Source organism: Phocoena sinus, chromosome 14 (genome assembly GCF_008692025.1).
Source record: "Phocoena sinus isolate mPhoSin1 chromosome 14, mPhoSin1.pri, whole genome shotgun sequence".
NCBI lineage: Eukaryota > Metazoa > Chordata > Mammalia > Artiodactyla > Phocoenidae > Phocoena > Phocoena sinus.
Window position 1 is genome coordinate 63,185,659 of NC_045776.1, and position 14,764 is coordinate 63,200,422.

Genomic DNA, 14,764 nt, shown 5'->3' on the forward strand with positions numbered 1-14,764 from the left:
TCCTCACATCTCCAACCCCTACAAAATATAGCCATTGGTGGGATATGAGATTCCAAAAGTCTAACGGAGAGAAGCATCGTCTGGTCTCTCTTGGGATGCGGCGCTGGAAGGCAGCCTCAGGGAAGTAGGGCCCGGATCGTGCGGGCACAGCAGGGGCACAGCAGGTGGCTGATAAATATCTCTGATAATCTCTCCACGGCATCCGCTCAGGTAGCGGGCGGCCGCGCGCGGCCTCCCCGACGGGTGTGGATCCCCTGGACTTGCAGGGCCAGCCCACACACAGTAGGGCCACAGGCTAGGCACTCGACGAGGTGCAGCCGCCGTCAGCCTCGGGCGGCTGGGAGCGCGGCGGGGGTGGGGCTCCCGGGCGCCCGCGGACTCCATTTCCCACAGGCCCCCGCTCGCGCCCCAGGTCCCACAATCCCCGTTCCGCTTCCGGCGCGGCCGAGACGCAGCCGACGGCTTCCGGGTTTGGGCCTGGCGCTGCGGTTGAGGCGGCGGCTGCCGAGCGGGGCTCAGGCGGTGGGAGCGGGGCACCGGCATGGACGTTTCGGGGCAGGAGACCGACTGGCGGAGCGCCGCCTTCCGGCAGAAGCTGGTCAGCCAAATGTGAGTAGGGGCCGAGGCGGCGGCGGCGCGACCCCCGGCCTTCCCCTCAGCCTTCCCTTCCTCATCCTTCCTCTCAGCCCTCCTCGCGGAGGGGGAGGCGCGGCCGGACCGGGGGATTCAGGGCGCCGGATCGCGGGGTACCGGGGCGTGGCCCTCCCCTCTGTCCCCTCCGCTCTCGGCCGCCGCGGTCGCGGGTTAGCGTTCCTGGGCCGAACTCTGCCAGCCGGCGAGCCCCGGCTTCTGAGTCATCGTCCTGAGCTTTCTCATTCGTCATTTGTGTGCTTGGGAGGCAACCTTTCCCCAGCTCTGCGTCCCACTGCGGACGGAGGAGGCCGGGGCCGCCAGTGGCGGCTTCTGCAGGTCTGGGCGCTTTGCGATTCCTCCTCGGAGAAAGCGCCTCGGGGCGAGGGCGGAGGGGGTGGGCAGAAGGGGCGGTGGGGGCGAGAATCTACGGGTGACCCCCCTCCCCCCCGTGGACTTCGCCGGAGGGTGGCCGGAAGAGGCTGTCAGGAAGCGACCTTCGGTCGGGAGTGGGAGTGAAGAGCTGGGGTTGGTGCCTCCTCTTCAGTCTCAGCTGCTGAGACCATCGATGCAGGGGCTGCCGGGCGCCCTGGGCTTCGCGCGCGGAGCTTCCGCTCCTCCGCACCGGCTGCTTGTTGGTTTACTGTCTTCTACCGGGCTTGCCGGACCGGCGGGCTGTGCTGGCGGGGATCAACCCCTGACCTTGGGGGACGCGCCGCCGCCAAGGCGCAGTTACAGGGCAGGCTTTCTCCTACTGGAATTGACGGTTTGGTTGAGCAGTTGGGGAGTAGGCGGCGAATAAACTGAGTCCCAGAATGATAAGTAGGAGTGTGAAGGGCCATCACTGCAAGCTGAGGAGTGGGGAGCGTGAGTGCCCACCGCGTGGAGGATCTCGTGCTAGGCTGAGTTCTGGGGTTTGAGGAGATGATCGTGCAAGGAGGGCCAGCGGGGGCTAACCCGTTAGCTGTGGGAGTGCTGTGCTGGGGAGATGAGCCTCTATTTGTCATGGGGCCTGCTTCGAGGTGGTGAGATGCCAGAGTTGGGAAGATCCCCTGAGTCCCCGAAGATGGATCAAGAACAGAGGAGAGAGGCCAGTGAGGCCCATTATGAGAGTTTTGAGCTGTTGGGGTCTGGGGACCTGTCGTTCTTCATGCCTGTATTCCCCCTGCTAGAGCACTGTGTGTCACATGGCTCCGTAAAATGGTTGTGGAATGACCTAGTCAGGCAAGAGATTCTAAAGGCCTGCATTAGGCAATGGTAGAAACTGAAAGAAGATGATTCCAGAGAAAGCAGAGAGCGAGCGCAGATGGTCCTTGATGACTAACTGGATGGAGGGGGTGGGGTGCAGCAGTGTGCAAGGAAGGAAGTGGGGCGGAAGGCAGGGAAGCTCTCAGTCCAGTGCAGGCAGTGGGGACTGGAGAGCTAAGCTCCGGGCCCTGCGGTGGAATTGTCTGGGGACAGATGTGCTGATACTGCAGAATCAGTGAATGTTGGAGTTACCAATGGATGAAATCTTGAGGATTGACCTACTTAAGGGCTCTTGTAAGAAAGGCCCCCAGGGCAGAGAGTCCTCTTTGAGGGAGCCCGGAATTTAAGGACGGGAAGAATGAGTTGCCGCCAAAGGAAATGGGGCAGCTGGGGGAGTGTCAGAGGGCTGGGGGGGACCATTGAAGAGGACCGACTGAGTACTTCTTGATTCAGCCTCCTTCTGCTTCTAGAGAAACTGGGTTTTTTTTTTTTTCCAGATTGCTGCTATTACTCTTCTGTTGCTGCCAACAAACTGTGTTGCTTAAAAACAACACAGGTGTATTATCTGACACGTTCTGTAGATCAGAGGTCTAAGTGGGCTCAGCTGAATCTTCTCCTCGGGCTCTTACAGGGTCGAAATCAAGATATTGGCAGGTGCATTTCTTCCTGGAGGCTCTGGGGTAGAATTTGCTTTCAAGCTAATTCAGGTTGTTGGCTAAATTGAGTTCCATGGCGTTGGAAGACTGAGGCGAAATCGTTCCTAACTGGCTGTTAGCCTTTCCAAGGTCAGTCTTTGTTCCCAGAGGCTGCCTCCATTCTCTGTCACACTTTCTATGCGGCCCCCTCCAGCAAGGGTGGGCTCTTCTGCCCCATTTCTCTGCCTTCAACCAGAGAAAATAATTCTCTACTAAAGGCTCAGATTAGATTGAGCCCACCTGGATAATCCAGGATGATGTCCCTACTTTCAAGTCTATAACCTTAATTACATCTGGAAAGGCCCTTCTGCATCTACTGTTGGCGTGTTCCTGGGGTTAAGGCCTGGGCACTTTAGGGAGCCCTTCCGCCTGCCACCACTGGGATGAGCAGTTTCAGAGGCTTTCTGCCTGACATCATGTGGGTGTTCTCAGTTCTCAGATTTGTCTGTTTTCTCTCCAGGTTTCACTTTGAAAGCTGTGATTCTTGGTGCCTTGATTTATTGTGTTCACAGCATTAAAAAAGAAGGTCAGGATACCTGACGTGTTAATTCTGACTTTCTCCAGTGTTTATGCTGTTGTTTAAAGTTGGCCGACTTGGGAAATTTTTTTTTTTTTTTTGGCCGCACCACATGGCATGTGGGGGATCTTAGTTCCCAGACCAGGGATCAAACCCGTGCCCCCCTGCATTGGAAGCACGGAGTCTTAACCACTGGACTTCCAGGGGTGTCCCTTGGGAAATGTTTTGAACCGAGGTAATTTACAGTTGAATGAGGGAAGCCAAGTGAAGACCTGGGAAGTTTCAGTGGGAGGGGGCTCCCTGTCCTCACCTCACTCTTGAGTAGCTCCCGAGAGAATAGGCTGAATAAACGGCTCCTGGCTTCCACTGAGGAAAAGCAGTTTGGAGTTGGGGCTGGTTAGGAGGGCCCTTGAAGGGACTCTAGTGCAGCCTCTTCTTAGCCCTGCACTGCCTCTGCCTCCTCTGGGCCTCCCTGAACTTCTGCCTCCACTCACTGATCACTGCCCTGCTTGCTGACAACCCATCAGTGACTGTCCTCAGAGTCCAAACAGAGCTCCAGATGTCCCCCCCACCCCCACCCCAGCCTGGCCTAGCCACCTGCTCTCATACCCCGACCCCGTTCCACCCTCTCTGGTCTTTCAGCTTCTTGAGCATTCCAAATTCTTTCTTTGTTCTCTCCCTTTAAACAATTTGTTATCGAGTATTTAAGATATTCCACAATGGGTAGACTTCCCCTCACTGTATTCATGACTAGTTCCTTTTCCTCATTGACATGTCTGCTTAAATATTAAATACTCAAGATCTTTTTCTGCCTACCCTGCCTAAAGTGGGTCACCCCCTGATATCTTGTATCTGAGCCCCTTTGAGTTTCCTGTAAGACTCCAATCCTATGAAACATGGCACCTGGCGTATAAACCACTTGCTGAAGAGTGCAAGAGTAGATATTTTCCTGGGTGTTGTGTGTGCCACCTTCTCAATGACAGTGGCCTTCATTACCTGCGCCAGCATCCATTGTGAAGCTTGGGAACACCTACTTTCTCCACGTGTGAGCTGAGTGACCTTGCATACGTCACCTTTCTGGGTCATCTCCCTCATCCATGCGAAGGCAGGAGTCCAGTCTGTCTCACAGGGGTGGTGGGAGGGAAAAGGAAGAGACCTCCACTCACACTCTAGCAGAGGGCTCGGGACTCAGTGATGTGTCCCCTGACGCCCCCTCCCCCGGCCCTGGCAGGAGAAGGAGCCTTGTGGAGTGAAGGTGGAACCTTTGAGTCTGGTTAGGGGATTGATGACACGGGAGCCTCTGGGGAGGGTAGTTGTGAAACTCTTGGTGGGTTCAGATGGGCTTTTTGTGGAACATCCACTTTCCCTGCAGGACCACAGGAGCAGCCCCCCTTAGAGCCCCTGAGCTGGTCATTGTGGGCCTTGGGCCTGCCTCCTGGGTTGTTGGGTTAGTGTTGAGCACGCGTGTCTGGTTTGTCAGCTCCCGGAGAACATGTGTGTGTGAGAAGTGAGCAGCGCCTCGTATGCCATGGGATTGGCGAACGGTGAATACATAAAAGGACCACCTTGATCATCTCTTCCCATCTTAGTCTTGAGACTTTTGTACCTCCCACCCCTCAGTACAGCAGATTACATCTTAAGGCGTGGAGTAAATGTCTGGTGGGCTGAACAGATTGTAAGGGGAGGACACAGTTGGGGAGGGCAGCCCTGATCAGGGTTCCAGTCAGGGGCCACAAAGGGCTGAGGGAGTGTGGAGCAGAGTGAGGGCGGACCGGTCAGCTGCCTCTTCTGCCAAGGACCCCTAGGGAGGTGTGAGCTCCAGGTCAGGAACCTAGGAGGTGTGGAAATTTCAGCCTAGACCAGAAGGAGAAAGTCGAGTGCTATTTAGCCAGAAACAAAATAAAACAAAGCAAAAAAGCAGAAGAGAACAGACAACGAAACAGCAACTTCCAAGGGTCTGGAGAGGTCTTCAGGACAGGGAGTGTCCTGAAACTTGCATGTCCGGATCCTGCCTGTGGCTTGTGGTCCCTCCCACGGGCAGAAGCCACTGAGTCTTGGCCGACCCTTTTCTGTGGCTTAGCCCACGCAGGCCTCCGAACAGCCCTGTGCCTCCCTGGTGTGACTCTGGCCCTTGTTCTCCAGCGGGGAAGCTGCTGAGCCCACCGCTTTCTTCATTGCTCAGTTGTCATCCACGTGACTGGGCTGATGTCCGTGTACAGCCCAGCTCCAGAATGTCTGTGCCCTGAGGCCAGGGGCCCTGTCTGGTCACCACAAGTCCCAGCGAAGAAACTAGAAAGTGATTGGTGAGACACTGACTTCAGAGTCCTGACCCTTGTCTCTACTGCCCCAGGCCAGGAGTGACAGTGACATGAGGGGATGGGAGCCCTCCGTCATCCAGGGTTTTCTCAACAGCAGCGACAACAGCAGCTGAAACGTGGGGGTGTGCTGTGCACCCTGCTGCAGGAGTTGTTGTGTTGGCTCACCCACTGTCTTTGTGCTGGCCCTGAGAGTGGGCGGGCGCACTTGTTACTCCCATGTAGGGTGAGGAAACTGAGGCATGGATGCGTGTCACAGAGGAGTGCTTGCTGAACCGTAGCAGGACTGGCGAGGCAAACCACTTTTTCACCTGAAAGAGTGGTCACACCTCTTTTGGGGAAGCGGGGAGATGGCCCTGGAAGTTAACCCAAGCCATGTGCACTGAGAGAGCCCATTGGAGGAGCTGCTGCCAGTAGGCATCCTGTTGGCAGTTTTAGCAACTCCCCATGGGTCACTGGGCCCCAAAGGGTGGCAGGCCCCTCTGCTGCAGTTGGCACAACACTGCTGGCACAGCACCGCAAGCCCCGGCTGATCTTTGGCCTCTGCACAGGCTGCAGCCAGTCCCCAGCCACACCAACATCCTTTCATAGGTGACCCTACCCCCCTACCAGCTGCATCCCTTACATCCATTCCTGGTCAGAAGTCTTCCAGCTGTTACTGCCATTCCTGACCTTGTGGCTATGGCTGGTCCAGGACCCATGGTGGGTGGGAAGGACCATGACCACATGATTATCTTCCTGACCTGGTCATGAAGGGCAAGGGGTACCTGCCCCTGAAAAGCATTCCTCAGGGCAGTGATATTGGTTATGTACCTAGAGGGTCGATTTCTAAAGGAATTCTGCTGGATTTTAAAAAATTCAATATGGATCATAGGACCGAGTAGTTTAAAGACCCCATGCCTGTGCGTTCACCACTCAGCTTCAAGTTGTCAACTCTTGCTTCATGGACTCCATCCTCTTTCTCCAGTCACTTTGATGCCCAGAATGTGTGCATGGCAGCCTGTGGATTCAGCCCTGAGCCAGGATCCCTCCTCCAGGGTCTGCACCTGCCTGCTGCCCCCACCATGCCAGGCTGCCCCAGATCCTCACAGGAGCCCCGTTCTTGACCTGGTCGCCCTGCCTCCTGCTTGTTCCCCTGCCTGAGAGACCTGTCCTTCCCGTGGCTGAGCGTTTGCAGTCCTATCCCACTCGCCCTCCCAGGACACCTAGCCACCCACCATGCCCCTCTCTTTACCCATGCTCTGTTACCGGTTTGCATCTGAATTGTTTGAACATTTGTTTCCCCCAGTCTGAACCCCTCGTGGCAGGGACACTACAAGAGTTTCTGAATCAGAGTTGATTCCTGCCTCTCCAAGAGTGACGGTGAGCCAACCTGATGGGCCCTCACCTCAGAGTTGGAGAAAGTCATAGCACCGCGCATGCAGGGATGCTGGCAAACTGGCATCCTCAGGAGCCGTGGAACATGGGGTACAGGCTGAGTTCGTTAAATAGACATCTTTGGCTGGTTATCTGAGTGATTTTAATTTTCTTTGTAATTTTTATTATATATATGTATGTGTGTCGCTTGTTAACAGTAAACATGTATTTCTTTCATAATCAGAAATCTTTTGAAGGAAAGGTAGACCCTGTCTACAGATGAGGAGGAGGTGAGCCATGGTCACAGGCAGCTGCCATAAGGTGGAAAGTCGCCATGTGCTTTGTGTCACGGTGGGTGTCCTCCGTCGCCTGGGCCAGGTGCCAGCACAGCCGTTCTTTCCACCCCTGCTAAGCAGCATTCTGCTTTCCATCTGAAATTACCTTTCCAGCTGACCCTCCCTCTGTGCTGGTGGGAGAGCCCCAGCCAGACACTCCTGCTGCACGTCAGGCCCTCTGGCTGCAGACACGGCTGGCTTGCCCTCTGTCGTTCTTTCTCTGCCCTGTCAGAGGTCTGGTCTTGGCCTCATTCCCTCCTCATGACCCTGATGGCTCAGCCCACAGTGGTCCCTAATTCCTCTTGAGTTTGTAGAGCCCTTGTTGGATGCATCCTGGCATGAACTGAACAGATGAACTCCTTTTTGATCTTTTTACACTCATTATTATTTTTTTGCCTTGCCAACAGTATTATAAATTTGTTGAGTGCAGGACCTGGTCGTACACTTCTGCATCCCAGTGAGCTCCTAGCATGGTGCCTTGTCTTAGGTGAGGGATGCAGGGTAATTGCAGGGAGCGTTGTGGAAAGCAATGCTGAGCCTTTTTTTTTTTTTTGATTGAGACATTCATCTAAAGACAGGGGAGTTACTAGATGGTTCTGTTTAACAGATAAGCGAATGAGTACCTGATCCCGGAGACAGAGGAGGATGCGTTAGGAGCCCAGGCATAATTATCTCGAAACCACAACCCCGTGAGGGAGGGATGTTCCCCTCCACTTTAATAAGGTATCTCTTGGGACTTCTCTGGCGGTCCAGTGGTTATGACTCTGAGCTTTCCCTGCTGAGGGCACAGGTTCAATCCCTGGTCTGGGAACTAAGATCCCTCAAGCTGCAGTGGCCAAAAATAAGGAGTCTCTTGCTAACCTAGGCGGGGCCTGTTAGTAACCGTTCCTGATTGAATGAGTTAAGTATCCAAGGAGGAGTAACTTATTTGGGACAGTGAGTCCTTGGAGGAGACATTTGACCTTACTTTGAGCTTTTTTTTCCGAGACCGTTTTTTCAGACATACAGAGTTGCAGGGACAGAGCAGAGCGCTCTGGCGTGCTCTCCCTCTGTTCACCGGTTCTCTCACATGGCTCTGTGCTCAGGCTTGGCGAGTAGCAGCTGGGTGCTGTCTGGCTTCCTCCCCTGGACATGGTTTCCTCCAGCTCTGCCTGGGACTCAGGCGGTGGGGTGGGGGCGGGTAGGGACCAGGGCTGAGGTGTGGCCTGGCTGCAGGTCAGCCTTTGTGCCCAGCCACTTGGCATCCAGTCCAGGAGAGGGGTGGCAAGGCGGGCAGGGGCAGAAGGCCCTGCGTGGGGACTTCTGCTCTCTGAAGCCTGTGCACCCCTTGCTCCTTCCAGTGCAGGCTCCTGGGGGTGTGGGGGCAGTGCTTGTTGCTTCAGAAATGGCTCATTCCCATCCCCGCTGTCTCCTGTTCTCTCCCTCTTTCCAACTTCCTTTCCATCCTCATCAGAGGTGCAGTGTGAGGAAGTGATCTGGCTGCTGGGTGTGGGCTGGAGCCCCTGATATAAAGTGGAGAGAATGCCAGCTTTGCCCTGCGAGGCCCTTTTGGGCCACCGCAGGCCCTTCACACCCATCGGGTTGCTGTGAGTCATGCCAGGGAGGATTCAGGCCTGAGACTGTGCAGCGGGAAATCCCTGCCAGGGGTTCAGGGTTGGAATTCAGACCCCAGACCATTGGAGTCCAAACCCGAGGGTGGGGCTGGGGCAGGTTCTGGGGCCAGGCTCAAGGGCCCTCACCAGGGTCCCATAGTGTTTCTTTGTATTAAAGTAAAGCCCACCCATGCAGTGAGCGGCCCGAGGACACGTGTCACCGTGAAAATGCCCACCAGCTGCCCAGACTGCATCCTGAACAGGCCCAGCACCCTGTGCTGCCGGTGCAGCCCCTGCCCCACTCTCCTGACTTCCGGGCCATGGAGACGTTTGTTCCAGAATTTCCTGTCGCTGGAATCCCAAGCTTTGCAACCCTGGGTCTGGGCTCTTCCGTTCAGAGTCACGTGTGTGACGTTTGTCCTCGTAGGTAGCAGGTTCTTATTTATGCCGATATTCCACTGCATGACCGCGCCCCCCACCCCCACCCCCGGTACTGCCCTGTTGTGCGTTTGACAGACATTGGGGTTAGTTCCAGTTGTTGGCTGTGTGAACACTGCACCAGGGCCTTTGGGTCCTGTCTCCTGTGAGTACAGTACTCGCCCTCTGGGCTCTGACCCCAGGGCTAGGTGCAGGGGTGGCCTTCAGCTTCAGCACCGTCTGGAAAATGATTTTCCCAGGTGATGCCAGTTGACATTCCCACCAGCCACGTGGGGGAATTGCCCTTGTTAGACATCTTTGCCAACACCCAATGTTGTCAAGGAAGCTGCCTTCATAACAAGCACTTTGTTAATTGTTAATACGCACTCAGATTGATCCACCGGGTGCAGAGACAGTAGGAGTGGAAGGGATGGCTTAGGAGGGACAGATCTGTCAGAAAGGAAGCTGCAGAATTGGGTGACCGTGTGAGGGAGGCGAGCCCTGATCCTGTGCTAATTTCTGAGAGGTGAGTGCAATGTGACGAAGTGCAGGGTGTGTGGAGTGTCAACCCTCTGGAGGAGAGAAGTCCAGCTGCCTGTGGGAGAAGCAGGGAGCAGACCTGGAAGAGCGTCAGCTGCAGGAGTGCCTCGTTGGGGCCCCAAGGGGCATGTGGGTGGAGCGGAGGGAGAGGATGTGGGTGCAGGGAAGCCAGTCCCGGCAGCGCCAGCACGTCTCCACCTCCTGTTTCAGTCAGTGTGTTCCGGGCTGGTGGGTGCGGTACTTCATTCTCTTCAGATATTGTTGCAGATGATTTCAAAACAGGAGGGTATTTTCTGTGATCTCTCTGCTCAGAGATGGCTGTTGCTGACATTTTGATCTCTTTCCTCCAGTCCTGTTTCTTTGGGCATATGACTTGATGTGTATGTATTTTAAATATGCCAACACACACGCAGACCCATGTTTCTTAAGTGGAATTAGACTCTGAGTTCAGGTTTGAGTGGTGGCTTTCTCACCGCCAAGGTTCATCCCCTGGGGGGACTCTGGCTGGGACTTGTGTGCCCATGGCCCAGGTTCACATGAGACTGGACACAGCAAGTCTTCTGGTGGATAGGACTCTTCCACATAGTCTGGCTCTGTCTGGGTGGGGAGGGACTGGACCGACCTCTGGTTATGGGAACAGGTTTTGTGAGACTTATCAGTTCCCACTTTCTGAGGCCCAAGCTCTCTAGGCCGAGGGAGACTCGGAGTGCATGGTTGCTCCCCGTGTGATGGCCCAGAGGGCCCTACTGCAGGGCACTCTTGGGAGTGAGCCTCCTTCAGGCATCTCTGCACAGTCATCCTGTGTGCTTGAGATAACTCTTTTATTTCCTATCTTGTTAAAAGTTCCGTTATGGACTTTTCCAAACATTCACAGAAGTAGGGATAATGGAAGTATGGTCTCCCAGCTACTTGGAGAGTTAGCATCACATGGCCAGTGTTTCACCCATCCCTTTCCACCCCGTCCTGGACTGTCTTCAGTCACTTCCCAGATACCGTATGATTTTCACTGCTGGGACTCGAGTGCAGACCTCTGGAAGATAGAGCTTTCCTCCCCCGAAATATTTTACAAAGTCACGTGAGATAAGCATTTTAATAAGCTCTTGGGTTGGTAGAGTCTGTCCTTAACCACGTGGTTGCCCAGTGGTGAGTGGGACACGCTCAGGGCTGGAACCTGGGGAGCCACAATGGTCCAAGGCCTGGAGCCCAGAGGCCACTGCCTGGATGGATCAAGAGGTCTTTCCAGCATCCTGGTTCTGTTGTGGTCAAACCCGCAGAATGGAGAAAATGATGATACTTGTGTAGCTTCTGTAGCTCAAATAATGACATATGCTTTAAGAGCAGCGGTAGCGTCTTTAGGTGTTGTTCTTTCATTGATCTAATTCGTCGAGGGTTGAGAAATCTTGCAAGCAGAAATTGGAGAGCTTAAACGGATAAGAAAGTGAAGAGAAAGAGAACAGGAAGGGCTCATAGTCTGGGATGTAGTTTGGCAAACAGGCTTCCAGCTGCAGTGAGGTGAAGCAGGCTCCCTGAGTTAAGGACAGGTAGTTTGCTCTGGTTGCAGTTGGTGACTAAACCATCTGTGTCTCATCATTTCCTCACTCCGAGCTGAAGCCACCTGGGCGCTGGGGCAGGCTCGAGAGAAGACCCCCGTCGGCTGTCTGAGCCCCGGGGAAGCTGCCTGTCCCGTGGGGGGCGGTGTGCGATGGCCCCTCTCGGGTCGGTGCCTCTGACCACACTCTGGCCAGGGGGTCCTGGGAGAACTGCAGAATGCTGGGGCAGGTGGGTGGGGGCACTGCTGATGGAGCGGAGCTTCCTGTCTCTGCGTGGACTGAGTTGGGAAGGCATAGAAAGGCGAAGGAGGCCTTTCTTCATAGCTGATGTTCCTTGAATATTTCTTTATGGCAGAGTCAGTGGCACACTCTTTAGGTGCATTTTGTCATTTGATTTTTAAAAAAATTTATTTATTTTAATTATTTGTTTTGGCTGTGTTGGGTCTTCATTGCTGTACACAGGCTTTCTCTAGGGGCTACTTTTCTTTGAGGTGCGTGGGCTTCTCATTGCAGTGGCTTCTCTCGTTGCAGAGCATGGGCTTTAGGTGCGCAGGCTTCAGTAGCTGTGGCTCGCGGGCTTGTTAGTTGCTCCGCGGCATGTGGGATCTTCCCAGACCAGGGCTCGAACCTGTGTCGCCTGCATTGGCAGGCAGATTCTTAACTACTGCGCCACCAGGGAAGTCCCTATCATTTGATTTTTATCAAACTAATATTTGTGCATAAATTTTAAAAGTCAAGGACTGATAACAACTTACAGGAGACTGCGGTGGTCCCGACTCACTGTGTCCTCCCCTTGACTCGGGGCTTTCTTTTCTGGCCGGGGCTTTCTTTTCTGGCCGGTGTCCGTGGTTCTAAGTCAAATGCACACACGGGTCATCACGGTGATGAGTTTCTGATTATCTGTTGACTTTCTCTGGGAACGCAGCTGTTATCTCTGCCTCTCCCTTGTCCACCAGTGTTTCAGCTTCTGGGTAAATGGGTAATGAACGCTAATGTTTAGGGCCACATGGACAGATGTTCACAGCCAAACACAGTGGCAGACTGTGATGGTTTTCACTCCCTGGGAAAAACATGCTTTCTTAGAAATGTGCCTAGAGTTCTGTGTGCCTGTGGCTGAGTCTTCCTCTGTCTTCAGTCACCTCTCAGTGCAGTTATCACAAGCTTGGTGCTGCTGGGCTGTCTGTCCTTCTGCACCTCCCTTCTGGAGGCCTCAAGGGTGAGGCCCTCTCAGGGGCTTGTCTCCTGCAGGGCTCCAGTGTTGGGGTTCTTGCTTCCTGTATCCTGGGTTTTCTTCTTTTTGGTTCACTGCCTTGTTCTACCAGCTTCCAGGAAAGGGGCTCCAGGGAGGCCATGTCAGTTTGGATGCATGTAGACTTCTAGGGTGGAGGTGCTTCCTCAAGGATTGAGAAGCCTCTCCTGCTGCTTTCTTCCCTCCAGGGCTGGCCTGTTGCTTCTCCTCTCAGGTGAGTTTTGGGCGACTTGCCTTACTCCCAAAACTCACGGCGTGCTTCAGGGGAAGTCCCTTCAGTCATTTCCCAGGGAGTCCTGTTTCCTCCATGCCCTGTATTCACTCTCCCACCACGTCTTTAAAGCTGGCCCTTTGACCTTCTTTTTTTTTTTTTTTTTGAATTTTATTTAATTAATTTTTTTATACAGCAGGTTCTTATTACTTATCCATTTTATACATATTAGCGTATATATGTCAATCCCAATCTCCCAATTCATCACACCACCACCACCACCACCCCCGCCACTTTCCCCCCTTGGTATCCATACGTTTGTTCTCTACATCTGTGTCTCTATTTCTGCCCTGTAAACCGGTTCATCTGTACCATTTTTCCAGGTTCCACATATATGCATTAATATACGATATTTGTTTTTCTCTTTCTGACTTACTTCACTCTGTATGACAGTCTCTAGATCCATCCACGTCTCTACAAATGACCCAGTTTCGTTCCTTTTTATGGCTAATATTCCATTGTATATAAGTACCACATCTTTTTTATCCATTCGTCTGTTGATGGGCATTTAGGTTGCTTCCATGACCTGGCTATTGTAAATAGTGCTGCAGTGAACATTGGGGTGCATGTGTCTTTTTGAATTATGGTTTTCTCTGGGTATATGCCCAGTAGTGGGATTACTGGGTCATATGGTAATTCTATTTTTAGTTTTTTAAGGAACCTCCATACTGTTCTCCATAGTGGCTGTATCAACTTACATTCCCACCAACAGTGCAAGAGGTTTCCCTTTTCTCCACACCCTCTCCAGCATTTGTTGTTTGTAGATATTCTGATGATGCCCATTCTAACTGGTGTGAGGTGATACCTCATTGTAGTTTTGATTTGCATTTCTCTAATAATTAGTGATTTTGAGCAGCTTTTCATGTGCTTCTTGGCCATCTGTATGTCTTTGGAGAAATGTCTGTTTAGGTCTTCTGCCCATTTTTTGATTGGGTTGTTTGTTTTTTTAATATTGAGCTGCATGAGCTGTTTATATATTTTAGAGATTAATCCATTGTCCGTTGGTTCATTTGCAAATATTTTCTCCCATTCTGAGGGTTGTCTTTTCATCTTGTTTATGTTTTCCTTTGCTGTGTAAAAGCTTTTAAGTTTCAGTAGGTCCTATTTGTTTATTTTTGTTTTTATTTCCATTACTCTAGGAGGTGGATCAAAAAAGGTCTTGCTGTGATTTATGTCAAAGGGTGTGCTTCCTATGTTTTCCTCTAAGAGTTTTATAGTGTCCGGTCTTACATTTAGGTCTTTAATCCATTTTGAGTTTATTTTTGTGTATGGTGTTAGGGAGTGTTCTAATTTCATTCTTTTACATGTAGCTCTCCAGTTTTCCCAGCACCATTTATTGAAGAGAATGTCTTTTCGCCATTGTATATCCTTGCCTCCTTTGTCATAGATTAGTTGACCATAGGTGCGTGGGTTTATCTCTGGGCTTTCTATCCTGTTCTATTGATCTATATTTCTGTTTTTGTGCCAGTACCATATTGTCTTGATTACTGTAGCTTTGTAGTATAGTCTGAAGTCAGGGAGTCTGATTCCTTCAGCTCCATTTTTTTTCCCTCAAGACTGCTTTGGATATTCGGGGTCTTTTGTGTCTCCATACAAATTTTAAGATTTTTTGTTCTAGTTCTGTAAAAAAATGCCATTGGTAATTTGATAGGGATAGGGATTGCATTGAATCTGTAGATTGCTTTGGGTAGTATAGTCAGTATTGATTCTTCCAGTCCAAGAACATGGTATATCTCTCCATCTGTTCGTATCATCTTTAATTTCTTTCATCAGTGTCTTATAGTTTTCTGCATACAGGTCTTTTGTCTCCTTAGGTAGGTTTATTCCTAGGTATTTTATTCTTTTTGTTGCAGTGGTAAATGGGAGTGTTTTCTTAATTTCTCCTTCAGATTTTTCATCGTTAGTGTATAGGAATGCAAGAGATTTCTGTGCATTAATTTTGTATCCTGCAACTTTACCAAATTCATTGATTAGCTCTAGTAGTTTTCTGGTGGCATCTTTAGGATTCTCTATAGTATCATGTCATCTGCAAAGAGTGACAGTTTTACT

General features: G+C 52.1%; 1 protein-coding gene across 5 annotated transcripts in view; it reads left to right on the plus strand.

Moving 5' to 3' along the window:
• Positions 1–431: 431 nt before the first annotated feature.
• The window catches only part of MED15 (mediator complex subunit 15), a 61,543-nt gene continuing 47,210 nt past the window's right edge, over positions 432–14,764 (plus strand). Inside the window, exons 1-2 of one of the 5 annotated variants that reach the window (XM_032654238.1) lie at positions 491–609; positions 7,006–7,112. In XM_032654238.1, the coding sequence (XP_032510129.1) occupies positions 7,096–7,112 (17 nt within the window). In that variant the 5' untranslated portion in view covers positions 491–609; positions 7,006–7,095. Of the gene's footprint in view, positions 610–894; positions 970–7,005; positions 7,113–14,764 lie in introns of those variants that run through there. The other 4 variants (XM_032654237.1, XM_032654243.1, XM_032654242.1 and 1 more) reach the window with 4 other exon arrangements.